Source organism: Ochotona princeps, chromosome 9, assembly GCF_030435755.1.
Source record: "Ochotona princeps isolate mOchPri1 chromosome 9, mOchPri1.hap1, whole genome shotgun sequence".
Taxonomy (NCBI): Eukaryota; Metazoa; Chordata; class Mammalia; order Lagomorpha; family Ochotonidae; genus Ochotona; species Ochotona princeps.
The window spans coordinates 77549943-77563739 of record NC_080840.1 but is presented as its reverse complement, the minus strand read 5'-3'; the positions used below and the strand labels follow the sequence as shown (position 1 = coordinate 77563739).

Here is a 13797-nt window from a genome sequence, read left to right as displayed (position 1 = left end):
TGCTAGTTATTTTTGCCCTCCCATGGGAGTGGTAGCCCAAGAGGAAGGAGCCCACTATTTCCCTCCCAGGTCACTCTCATTCCCAGATTGTGCTCTCTCCTGGTGGCCCTGTGGTTGGATTTGACTGTATTAGCCCGTAATGCCAGCTTCTGCTATGGTTAAACCCCGACAGCTCTCATGCCCTCTAGTTTTGTTAGCGCTAGTAGGAATAGTCTGCCCTGGCTCTTACCTGATCTGGTTCACATGAGGCACACAGGTGCTGCAGCCCTGCCTAGTCTGGTCCATCCCTATCCCAGCTCAAAGCATGTCTTATTGTATACATATGTATGTGCTATGTTTTTATAGGACTGACAGGCATAGGTTTGTTAATGTCAGCATCACCATAAACACAGGGTTATGTGTTATGCTACATTACAATGGGTATGAAGTACTGGGTAGTAGTAGTAGCTTGTGTTTTTTTGTTTTCTACTTCCAAAAATTTATTTATTTTATTGGAAAAGCAGATTTATAGAGAGTAGGACACAGAGAAAGATCTTCATTCCATTCATTGGTACAATGTCCAAGTGGCCACAATGGCCAGCGTTGAGCCGATCTGAAACCCGGAGCCAGAAGCTTCTTCCAAGTCTCCAGTGTGGGTGCAGGTCCCAAGGTATTGGGCCATCCTCCAAGGCTTTTCCAGGCCACAGGCAGGGAGCTGGATGGGATGTGGAGCAGCCAGGACACAAACTGGCACCCATGTGAGATCCCAGGACATGTACTGCAAGAATTTAGCCATATGGTATCCCAGTGCATTCAAGGCAAGAATTTAACCACTGAGCCATTGCGCCGGGCCTCCACATCCTCTTCTGATGTCACCTTCATCCTAATACACATCTTTTGAGGTGCTGAGTGTGGACATGGTCACCAGGGGAAATGTAGATGTAGGCAGAGGACAGAACCTTGGAGAGCAACTGTCAACAGGCCTCTGTGGACGTTGTCTGAGACGCTGAGTCTCCTTTGTAGCTTGCTCTTTGCTTTTCTCCTGGCCCCATGCACATGGCCTTTCATTTTCTGCCCTGGTGGCCCAATGTGGTGCTGACAGCCTCCAGAGTGGCCAGAAGGGGAGCCAGGGTTACACATACACACAGAGGTGGCACAACAGCCAGAACCACTGACCATGTTACCTTGTGGATTGTTGACCTTGAAGGGAAAAGAGAGAGTGAAAGGAGGGACGGAGGAAAGGAAGGAAGGCAGGCAGTAGTAGGGTTTTTTTTTTTTTTTAATGTTTATTTTTATCTGGGGCTAGGTGTGGTAGTCTAGCAGTAAAGTCCTCGCCTTGCACATGCCAGGATCCCATATAGGTGCCGGTTCTAATCCCAGCAGCCCCACTTCTCATCCAGCTCCTAGTTTATGGCCTGGGAAAGTAGTGGAGGATGGCCCAAAACCTTGGGACCCTGCACCCACATGGGAGACCTGGAGGAAGTTCCTGGCTCCAGGCTTTGGATGGGCTTAGCTTCGACCGTTGCAGTCTCTTGGGGAGTGAATTATCAGATGGAAGATCTTCTCTGCCTCTCCTCCTCTCTGTATATCTGACTTTGCAAAAAAGATAAAATAAATCTTTACATCATGCCTATTGCATAGGTGGGGGGCAGACCATCAGCTGCTGGCAAATCTGAATGCCAGCATAGAGTGTGGGTCAGGCCAATTTTGGTCGCAACACATGCCAGTGCACATTAAGGAATGCCAACGTGAGGTGAGCCATACCAGATATGGTTGCAATGCCCAAACAGCACACGTGAGAACCGGGGTTGGGGGGAGGAGGCAAAGCCGGCAGGGAATGTGGGCTCCCCTGCTGGACAACCACTCCCACTGGTATGCTTTTTCTCAGTGTGTTATTAATCTTCTGTGTTTGTCCTGGGGCTGGAGTTGGAGCACAGGGGTGAAGCTGAGATCGCAGTCTGTGTGCCAGGTCAGGTACGGCTTTCTCTCCAGCTACCCATAATGCATCGGTGGTTTTGGCTCAGGGTAGTTCTTACCTGTATCTTTTTTTTTCCCCAAGGTAGATTTTACTTGTTAGTGGGTTTCAAATTGAACAGTGTTCTAAAGTAAACAAGGTACATTGTTTTAATCCTAGAATTTTAATACTTAAATTTGTTGTCCACAAATTGAGGGATGTTTATACTTTGTATATTTATCAAAGTTATAATTTATAATTATGTCTGTTGAATGTCTACCATAAACCAGGCAAAAGATACATTGAGGATCAAATAAGCCAAAAACATTTACAGGGACCCAGGTCGTTGCACAGCAGTCTCAGCTGTTGCCCGCAATGCTGACAGCATGTCATATGGACACCAGTTCATGTCTTGACTTACCCACTTTAGACCCAGTTCCCTGTTAATGTCCTGGGAAAAGCAGCAGCAGATGACCCATCCATGTGGGAGACCTGAAGGAGCTCCTTGCTCCTGCCTTCACCCTGGTTCAGCACTGACTGTTGAGGCCATTTGGGAAGTGAAAGCAGCGTACCCACAGATGGAAGATAGCACTCTGCCTTGGCTCTTTCTTCCCTTCTGTCTGTGGAACTCCATCAAATAAAATAATTAAATCTTTTTTTGTGTGTAGTTTTAAATTTCTGCCCTCATCATATTTAGTGGAAGAGCCAAATATTCTAGATTCAGACATAGTTAGTACTCTCATAGTGTTGTTAAGAAAAACTGAATGTAAATTCTATGCTTATTTTTACAAACCTGGTTAAGTGTAGAGAGAATGTTAAATCCTTTGAACTAAACTACAGTTAACTCTTTTCTTAGGTACAGTAAACTGCGAAAAGTGAACTATGTAATTTTAAAAGTTGTTTAGAAACATGAGAGTTAACGTGGTAGCTCAAATTTTGTATTGTCAATTAAATCTGTGGTGATCCTTCTGGATAACCCAGTCACCTGGGATTTTGGCTTGCAGAAATCATCTCAGGATATACTTAGAGCATTTGTTGTGATGGATTGGAGTAAATGCTATTATCCTTCAAGTTATCATAAATTTTCCACTTTTCCATCAAGACTCAGGTTTTCTTTAGGAGATGTGCATACTCTGTGTGGCCAAGGAGCAGTGGAGGCGGAGCGAGATGGCAGCTGGAGGGAGGAATGCAGGGAAATCAGTTCTACAGTCCTTTGATCACCATTAAGATTGCTATATTGTCCTATTGGTTGTTGCTGTCTGAAGATAATTAATCCTTAAATGTTTATTGACTGTCCGTGTTGTGAACTGCCTCTTCCTGTCTTGTTCCCTGTAGTCATCATGATGTTGGGTTAATAGTTTTACTGGGAGCTAGTTAATAGTTTTACTGTAACAAAATCTCTTAGGGAATTCAAAGTATGGCCTAGTGAAATTTTAAGAATTATCTGTTGAATTTTACTTCCTGTTTGCTTTCTTCTCATTTTCCCAAATGATTAAAAAAATATTATAGCATCTTATTAAAGAGCAGAAAAATAGGTTCTTTACTCTTTAGAGTAAGTTTTAAACTATTGTGAACCTTTCTAGAATGCTCTGAAACAATCTTACGGTGATGTTCACAGAACTAAATGTGAGCGTTAGTAACACAGAGTGGCTCCCAGATCAACACGAGCTGCTAATAGAATTTGGTCTTTTCTCTCACCCTTTTGCAATTCACATGAACTGTTTGAGTCATGTGTGTTTCATATGTGTCTGATTGTGATTGTCTACCTTGGTTATTCTGAGGAACTGAAATCCAGTCCTGCTGTGCTGTGCAGTACCTCTCACTATATAGTTCCTGGATGGTTTTTGGTCATTTTGTACCAAGTTAAAAAAAAATCTTACTTTAAAAAGAAGTTGTTGTGATTTTATGGAAATTATGCTTTTCTGGTATCAGAAATTTATAAATGTAATAGTAAGCATGCATAATAGTATGTAACTGCAATATGCTTTAAAAACTTTTACAGTTTTTACCCACCTATTGATGAACCAGCTATTGGAAATAATAATATTGATCTGTCGAGGCGGCAGGAAAGAAAAGAGATCTTCAAAGGAAAAACTTTCGTATTTTTAAATGCCAAGCAGGTAATGTTAGAAATTACACTTTCCTAAAGAAGACCATAAATCAACACGTGCTGTTGTTCTCACACTGAGAAGGTATTTGATTTGAGAATTTTTGTACAGAATTGTGAAGTGCAGGCACCAGAGTCTGCCAGGTGATCATGTATAGAATTATATTTCTTAATACCTGTTAACTGACCTGGTTTATATAAATATGTAAACACAGAGGACAGAAAACTTTGTCCTAGCTTATCAGTCAGTAAGCATCCGTAGAGTGTCTTCTCTGTGCCAAACAAGGGTCCTAACACTTTGTTACTGCAGAAAAGTCATGCAGCTAAGCCGACAGTTAGAGTAAGTCTGATGACGATGGTGATATTACTGTGGACAAGGCAATGGTTCCAGGGCTGCCTGGAGAACTTCTGAGTTAAGAATTCTTCCCAAAATGAAATCTCAAATGATCTATTCTAGGAGTAGAACCAATTCTTTTTAAATTCCAATTCAGTTTTATTTTCCAAATTAAATTTTTACATAGCAAAAGTTATCTCAGGACACTTTGGCTAACAAAACATGTTTCTTTCCATTTTTAGTATAAGAAACTAAGTTCAGCAGTTGTTTTTGGAGGTGGAGAAGCGAGGTTGATAACAGAAGAAAATGAAGAAGATGATAGCTTCTTTTCAGCTCCTGGGACGTGTGTTATTGATATAGCAATAACCAGTACACAAATGGTAATTCCTGACTCTCAGAGAAAATGGATTCACTCAATTATGGAGCTGCTTCGGAGGTACAGTGCTATTATTTTAAATAAAAATGCAAATGGGAAGTTTTATGTGACATTTTGATTACAGTTCATTTAGCAATGAAAAAGTATTGGAGTACTTCAGAAAATTTTGGCAAAATGACCTTAAAAGACATTTTCTGGGGACAAAAACACTTTAAAATTCATGCATAGTGTTTTCATAACAAAGTTTCCATGAACTTTTGAAGACGCATCCTAGATACAAAAATTCTTGTGATAGTTATGCCATGTGGTTGACTTGAAAATTGATTGTGACTTGGTGTGCTAGGAACAGTTTTATCAGAATATTTTCTGCCTCTTTTTTATTTTGCATTAGTAGAATTTGTAAACTTAGCCTTTCTGAATCAATGAAATCATATTAAGCTTTTTTGCTGAATATGACACAGTTGAGAAGGTTAAAATTCAAAGATAATTTCTTTCTGAAGTTGCTTATAGCTGAAATGTATTCATGCTTTTATGATAACTACATATTAAAATTCACATAAAAATTTTCTTCCTTTATAATGTGATTTTGAGAAAGCAAAAAAATAATAATAATAAAATAAAGGTCAGATACCTTAAAATAGTATTTGTAGTGGGGATAGAGTCAGTAGATATGTTCAATCAAGGGTTTCTGCCATTCTGCCATCAGCTTTTTACTGGTTAACAATCTTAGCAATATTTTTATTTTAAGATGTATTTATATGAAAGGTTGAGTCATAGAAGGAAAAAGGGGGAGACAGAGAGAAAGAGATCTTCCCAAGTGGCTGCAGTGACTGCAGCTGGACTGATCCAAAAGCAGGAGCCTGGAGCTTCTTCCCTGTGGGTACAAACGCCCAAGCGCTGCGGCCATCCTCCCCTGCATTCATAGGCACATCAGCAGGGAGCTGGATTGGAGTGAAGCAGCTCCGACCTACCCACCGTGCCACTGGATTCACAGTCTCAGTGTTATTGAAGCTTAAAAGGGATTTGTGAAATTGTGGAGGGTGTTCCTGGAGCACTCGGTGGAGTCCTCTCGGTTGACGGAGGATATAGATTCCCCAGCACAGGGCAAAATCGCTAATCACCTACCTAGGAAAATCTAGTGGACCAGAGAAAGCTCATCCCAGCTGAGGATCAATTGTAGCTACAAGTATGCTTCTTTAACTATGGTCAATACTGGAACAGACAGCCTGAGGCTGTTCCACCCACTGCTCCCTTCCAAGCATGTGGTGGCAGTCAGCATAAGGAAAAGGGGACTGCACTGCAGGTGTACCCCTCAGGTCACTCTCTGTGTGGCTACGGTTGTCAGCCACTCTGTGGGGACCTGCCTGTCTCCTGCCTCCTTGCAGGGTGAGTTCAGTTACCCTAGCTCTGCTCACTCTCTAGTGAATTGTTCACCCCCTCCATCACACCAACTTCTCACAATGGAAATACCAGGTTTGCTAGTCTGGTGACTAAATTTATATTAAGCTAAGAAGATACATAGTTGGGACCTTGAGTGCAAATATGCCCGAGAAATCATCACCACCTCTCTACTAGAGAGATTCAGTTGTCCTGTTCCCAGAGTCCTGCTGACGATGGTGGTTTCTTTTTCCTCACATGGGTTTGCTAAATAGAAAATAAATTTCAGGGCCGTCACCGTAATGTAGTAGGCCGTGGTGTCAGCATCCCATTTGATGGCCAATTTGAGTCCCTGCTGCTCCAGTTGGAATCCAACTCCCTGCTACTAAGCCTGGGAAGACAGTGGAGGATGGCCCAAGGCCCTGGGCCCCTGCATGTGTGAGAGGTACCAGTAAGAAGATCCTGGCTCTTGACTTCAGACTGGCCCAGCACTCCACTGCAGCCATTTGCTGAGTGAACCATCAGATGGAAGATCTCTGTCTCTCCTCCTCTCTTTATGACTCTGCCTTTCAAATAAAAACAAGTAAATCTTTTTTTTGTAAAAAAAAAAAATTTGTAAAGCAAAATTATTTTATTGCTAATACAGAAATGTACTGTTTCCTTATATTTTGTGTACTAGGAATTTAATGGTTAGCAAGATAATCATAATCTCTGCCACTAGTGGAGCTTACTGTCTAGAGAGAGAGAGAGAGAAAGAGAAAGTAGGCCGATAATTATGTATGTGCATGAAGGAAACTAGGTAACAGGGCTAAGTGGGAAAGTCCATTCTAAATATAGAAGGCCCCTCCTGCTAGTACCGTGGTGTGTGGGTTAACGACACTGCCAGTGGTACCTGATGAAGGGGTTTGACTAGAAGATGGAGTGAGCAGTATAACCAGGATAGGGATCCAGGCAGTCTAGTTCTCTAGTCTAGGCTCTTCAGCAGTGCATGTTGCTTTCCGCACACATAGATGCTGGGAAGAAACCCTCGGTGGCGTACAAGGTTGGACTGACAACCTTGGTCATAAGGTGTCATTTGCTTCTATAGTCTTTGGTCCCTGTTATTTGTTTTGGGGCCAGGATAAGTGTGGAGGACTCCTGGATAGGCAGAGAGGTCTCAGAATTTGAAAAAGATGTTTGGAGTTGGCGTTGTGGCACTGCAGGTTAAGTAACCACGCTTGCAGCACTGCAGTATACCTTCTAAGAGGGCTTGTTCCAGTCCTGGCTGCTCCATTTCAGATCCAGCTTCCTGCTGAGGCACGTAAGAAGGCACCAGAAGATGTAGCAAGTACTTGGGCTGCTACTGCCCATACGGGAGACCAGAATGGAGTTCCTGACTCCTAGCTTTGGCCTGGCACAGACTTGGCTGTGGACTCTCCGTTGCGTCCTTCTCAAATTCAAAAAAGAAAAAAAATCTTAACTGTTGGTTAAATCTTGAACTATCAGAGAATATTTGTATTCTTTACAGTCTTTGTAAAAACAAATACAGTATTTTTTAAAAAATAGACTGTTAGGAACATTTCATGTAAAGGTTAATTTGTGAATAAATGTTTGAGAATAAATGGTACAAATACCAGGCCTTTTTTTTTTTTTGGTGAAGATTCATGTATTTATTTATTTATTTTTGGAAAGGCAGATTTACAGAGGCAACCAGACAGACACAGAAAGAAAGATCTTACTTCCACTGCTTCACACAGCAAGTGGCCACAACAGCCAGAACTGAGTTCATCCGAAGCCAGGAGCCAGGAGCCTCTTTCTGTCTCCCACACAGGTGCAGGGTCCCAAGGCTTTGGGCCATCCTGGACTGCTTTCCCAGGCCACAAGCAGGGAGCTGGCTGGGAAGTGGAGCAACCAGGACACGAACCAGCGCCTATATGGGATCCTGGTGCTTGCAAGGTGAGGATTTAGCCACTGAGCCATGTGCTGGGCCCACAGGCCATCTTAGTATTCACACGTTTCTGTGTTCTTTTACATTTATAGAAACTTTCTATGAATTCTTTTTTGTTTGTCTGTTTCTTTACTTAGGAGTATTGCAAGATCTGTGAAATGTGTACAACTTGTAACTTTGGAGCTTGTGTTTTTAGTGTGATGATAAATAAAAAGCCCTTAATTTTATTGTAGTGAAATTGACAATTTTTGTAGACAGTGATTTTGTTTATGTTTAAGAAATATTTTTGTAGGTCAGAAAATGCTCATGTTTTATTGACTTTTTATTAGTCTTATTTTGCTTTTGACGGTTGTTTTTTTTTTATTTCTGGAGTTGATTCTGTTGCATAACAGAGTTCCCTCATGTGCAGCTATGCTTTTACCTTTGTTTTATTCCATTGATGAGAGTGTCAGACCACATTTACCACTTTGTCGTAATCGCTGTAACTTCAGTGAATTCCTCTCTGCTGGGAGACTTTTTCTCCACTTCTTCAGATGCATCCCAGCTATTATTAGCTTCTCAATTTTCCATGTATGTTTAGAATCATAATCTCAAAACCTGTGTTAGAACTTGTCTTCAGCATTCCACTGAATGTATGTGCACGGAGTAGAATTAGGTGTTGATTATATCTGTGGATATGATGTCCCTAATCATTCACTTAGGCCTTTTAAAATCCCTTATAAATCACTGTAAGTTTGTGTTTACTACGTGTACATTTTAATATTTTTGTTAGATTCACTTGTAGATAGTCTGTACCCTAAGGTACTATTGCAAAAGCATGGCACTGTCTCCCTGATGGTATTTCTGGTTATTTGCTGTTGATGTATGTAAAGTGTTGACATTTAGATATTCATCCTGTGTGCAGCCACTCCTTAGACTCCCCTTTCATCCTTAGTAATATATCCTGTTTTGTATAAACTGTACCTACACATAATAACATTTCTGCTCTCTCTCCTAATCCCTGAGCTTCTGATTAGTCTGTTTTTTCTCTCTCCTTTTTTGTTTTGTTCTATTTGGGGCCGTGAGAGCAGTGTTGAATAAATGCAGTAACGGTGACCACATTACTCTCTTTATTGATTTCAGAAGCAGTGGGGCAGGCCTTTAGCTGAATGTTGTCATGAAGATGCCACTCTCCCACGTCAGAGTGCCTGGATACAGTTCCTTATTTTGGCTCCCGACTCTAGCTTCCCAACAGTACAGGTCTTGGGAAGCAACAGTGTCCAGTAACTGGGCCGCTGCCCAAAGCATGGGAGAGCTGGATTGCTTCCTCAGTTAATGAGCTTGCAAGTGGCCCAGCCCCAGTCATTGTGCCTATTTAAATGAGCTAGTGGGTCAAAGCTTGCAAACTCTGTGTCTGCCTCTCAGAGAAATATTAAACAAGTTTAATAATATGAAAGATGCTTCTTTTGTCTTCCCACTTAGAGCGATGTGTTTTCTGTATACCATTGTTAATACTTAAATATTTCAAGTATTGATTCTTTAGAATGAATTGCACATTATAATGAATAGTTTTAAAACTTAACAGGGCATTTAAATACTGGCTTTATGTTGCCGAAAAGATACATAGGTATATGTGATCAGCTGATTATAATGTCTAAAAAATGTTTTAGTACAAAATTTTTAGGATTACACATGTACCTGAAGTCTTTTTAAAGTTCAGTTTATACTTGTCTTTGTTTTGTAAAGTCAGTCATTCACAGTATAAAATAGCAGAAAATTGATATACCACGAGATTCCTTTAAGAAGACACTTCAGGGCCCAGGGCAGTGGCTCATGTGGCTCATCCTCCCCTGGGAAGCTCCAGGATCCCCTATGGATGCCAGTTGGTGTCCACTTCCCGTCCAGCTCTGTGCTAATGTCCTGGGAAAAGCAGTGGAAGATGGCCCAATTTGGGGACCATGTACCCAGGTGGGAGACCTGGAAGAAGCTCCTGGCTTTGGATGTCCTCAGCTCCGGCTATTGTGGCCATTTAGGAAATGAACCAGAGGACAGAAGATATTCTGCCTTTCCAATAAAAATAAATAACCCGCCCCCAAAAGAGGATATTTAATGCATTTGATTGTCGAAGTTTGTTTGAAGTACAGACACATGTATAGCTATAGCTTGTATGTAGGCCTTTCTACTTCCTTTCCTTTTTCCCTTTTTTCTTGTATCATTGTCAACATAGATTCATTTATAATACTATCTTCTTGTTTCATCTTGGAATTGCCGTTTTCATATGAAAATTATACAAAATTTATGACTATAAAGATCTGTATCTTTTTCTGACCTTTTTTTCATTTACAGATAGTTATCTGAATTCATAAAATGCGATAGACTGTCTAATACACTGCTGCAGCATTTTTTTTTTAAAGATTTATTCATTTTATTACAGCCAGATATACACAGAGGAGGAGAGACAGAGAGGAAGATCTTCCATCTGATAATTCACTCCCCAAGTGAGCCGCAACGGGCCGATGCGCCGATCCAAAACCGGGAACCTGCAACCTCTTCCGGGTCTCCCACGCGGGTGCAGTGTCCCAGTGCATTGGGCCGTCCTCAACTGCTTTCCCAGGCCACAAGCAGGGAGCTGGATGGGAAGGGGAGCTGCCGGGATTAGAACCGGCACCCATATGGGATCCCGGGGCTTTCAAGGCGAGGACTTTAGCCGCTAGGCCACGCCGCCGGGCCCTGCAGCATTATTATTAATGGAAGCTAGGTCTGTGTTTGAAATTCTGTTCCTACCAAAAAATTACGATATCTGGGAGAAACATAAGATTGATTTTGCATGATGTAATCTTAATATTTTGTCCTGGTAGACAGGGTCTTCGACCTATTCCTGAAGCAGAAATTGGATTGGCAGTTATTTTCGTGGCTGCAGAGAATTATTGTGATCCTCAGCACCAGCCCCATTTAGGTAATTAAAACATTCTTCTGTGGTTTAGCCACTTTATCATTTAGTCATAGTCTGTATATATACTAGGTACTGCTATGCTTTCTAAGACTGATCGCATTTGCAGTCTCCTAAAACATTTGTTTATACATGCATACATTTATTAACTCAGTCAGTACATATTCATGGCTACCAGGTACTAAGCTGTGTTCTGGGTGTTGAAGACACCTTGGTGAATCACGTAATGCAGGCCTCTTTTAATGAATTTTATATCCTACAGTTCAGGATTCAAAAGTAAACAGCAGTCTACTGCCTCAGTTCAGATAGGGCCAAGTACAAAGAAAGAGAAGAGTAGAGCAAGGTGAAGAGGAAGTGATTGAGAACAAGCTCTTGTAGCGAGGCAGGCGTGGGGGCTTCACTGAAGTGCAGCCTGAATGAGGGAGAAGGCAGATTATATGTCTGTGTGACGGAGTGTCCAGGTAGACGAGAAGGATTAGCCTGGGTTTGTGTGGAGAATGGATTCCTAAGGTCTACAGTGGAACGGTGGGTCAAGTGAAAAGCTCAAGGTGATGAAGAGGCTGGTGCTTTGGTCCAGTGTGGTAGTTGTGGAAATGCAGAGACTAAATGTCTCTCTTGGTTCTAGCCCTTGTGATTCTTTTTGCCTTGTTTTGTTTCCACTTGTTCACTTGTGTGATTTACAGGAGTAAAGACAACGACTCCAGGGCCAAGCCTTTCACAAGCCTTGTTGGTTGATGAAAAACTAAGGCCAAGTATCCCAGTGAACACTACAACGTCTGTCGTTGACACAGAGTCAGAGCAAGTAGATACGTGGTAAGACATCTGTGTTAATAAGCTATTGCCAATGTGCTCTCACTAGGTTAATGATAGATTAATATGGTGAAGAAATAGTGCCTTTATCACATCCTGTCTTAGGAGATGAAGCATGGCAAAGTAGGATGGCAGGGAAGATGACAGAATAGAAGTCATCAATTTTCTGTAAGGGACCAGCAAGTAAGTATTTTAGCCTTTTGACTTTTCTGTTGCATCTACTCAGTTTTGCCTTTGTGACATGGAAGCCAGCTCTGTAGACTCTTGGCTTATCGTGAATTTCTTTTTTTCATTTCCTTCAGTTGTATGTTGTAGACTAGAAAGAATTACGTAGCTTTGTCACTTGTGGTATAGTTTGAAACAATGGTAGTTTTCCTTTATCCATAGTTTTGCATTTGGAGCTTCTATTATCTATAGTCAACTATGATCAAAAATGATTAAGTGGAACATTGCAGAGAAAACATTTTGTAAGTTTCAAATGTTGTGCCGTTCTCAGCATAATGAAGTCTGTGCTTCCCACGCCATCCCATCCAGGACATTGGTCGTTCTTCTGTGCAGTGGGGGAGGAGGGGAGAGGTAGGGAGGTTAGAGGAAAGGAGAGGGGAGAGTAAAGGAGGGGTGTAGAGGGGAGAGCAGAGAAGAAGGGTAGGGAGGGATGGAGAGGGGAGGGGAGAGAGAAGGAGAGGAAATGGGAGGGGAAGAAGTGGGGGGAGAGGGAAGGGACAAGCAGCCAGGGACCCCATAGAACTACCTCTGTTTCTTAAAAAGGGCCCCCATTGACATAATTATTTACAATTGTAGTCATCTAATCACTAAATATTTCACTATAAAGATAGCTTATTTAGTGCCTTTATGTTTGTTAAGGGTTTGGGGGTTTTATTTTTTTTGAGATGACTTTCTTTGGAATGCATTAGATTAGCTTGTTTATGTATGCTCTGTTATACTTTTTATTTAAGATAGTGTATTTTATTTTGAATACTCCTCAATGAAGTGTTCATATTAAGATATTTGAGCTATCCTTACTCATATATTGGACTGTATTTAGTTATTGCTATACTTACATTTATATTGAGGCCAGATTTAACTTTTTAAACAGAGAGAATATTTTGGATGCTGAATGATAAGTTTACCTGTTGTGCTATGGGTGAGTGTGTGTGTGAAAATAATAGCATTGACATTATTCAACCATATGCTGTAAAACTGTGTCTTTAAACTATGTTCTGCCAGTGTATGGAGTTCTGTTCTATTCTAGAGATGCCATCTAGCTAGAATATCAACATCAACCCATCTAGAATGATACAAATAGCTCTTTACATGTGATATTGGAATGACAGATTTTTCTCATTTTTAATTTTTTTATTATGGCACATTTACTTAGAAATAAAATAAGCATTATCTAGGATTATCACTTCATTTGATCTATAGTAAGAGACAAGGTAGATTTTCCTTGTGTAGGCTGTGTATCTGTTAGAGCATGCCTGAAACTACATGCTTGTGAGGATGAAGCTCTTCCTCCTGGGGCTTGTCTGACCGTAGCTGCTCCCTTGGATGGTAACATCAGTCCAGCGAAATAGTGTCTGTCAGGACTTTGCTCCTAAAGTTACATCACTTTAGACTTTTCCAAGATCCTTATTTGTAGATAAATTTGCTGTAAACTTGATTACCTACTTGCATTTTTTTTCTTTTGCTGCAGTATGGATTTGAGTGAAAGGCCAAAAGAAATCCAGATGTGCAGATTGGAAGAAAAGTCTGTAACACTTCCACAGGAAAGATCCATTGTAAGGGAGCCTCCCCAAACAGGTTCTCATAATACAGGATCAAATGCTCTGGAAAGGAAGAAAACGTCAGACTCTCAAGGTTCACCCACAAAGTTTGCAGGTGAACATAAAGGTAGAAAATGGGCTTCTGCGCAGCAGACTAACTCCATCAAAAACTACTTTCAACCATTTCCTAAAAAAAGGTAAATTTTTAGATGACTTTTCTGTGTCTCTAGAAAATATTGCT

General features: G+C 41.1%; 1 protein-coding gene across 3 annotated transcripts in view; it reads left to right on the top strand.

Moving 5' to 3' along the window:
• LOC131481165 (nibrin-like) overlaps positions 1 to 13797 on the top strand; it is a 37735-nt gene that overhangs the window by 10974 nt on the left and 12964 nt on the right. For all 3 annotated transcript variants that reach the window (XM_058668847.1, XM_058668845.1, XM_058668846.1), the window contains exons 6-10: positions 3936 to 4053; positions 4617 to 4810; positions 10892 to 10989; positions 11667 to 11796; positions 13487 to 13753. In XM_058668847.1, the coding sequence (XP_058524830.1) occupies positions 3936 to 4053; positions 4617 to 4810; positions 10892 to 10989; positions 11667 to 11796; positions 13487 to 13753 (807 nt within the window). The remainder of the gene's footprint in view (positions 1 to 3935; positions 4054 to 4616; positions 4811 to 10891; positions 10990 to 11666; positions 11797 to 13486; positions 13754 to 13797) is intronic.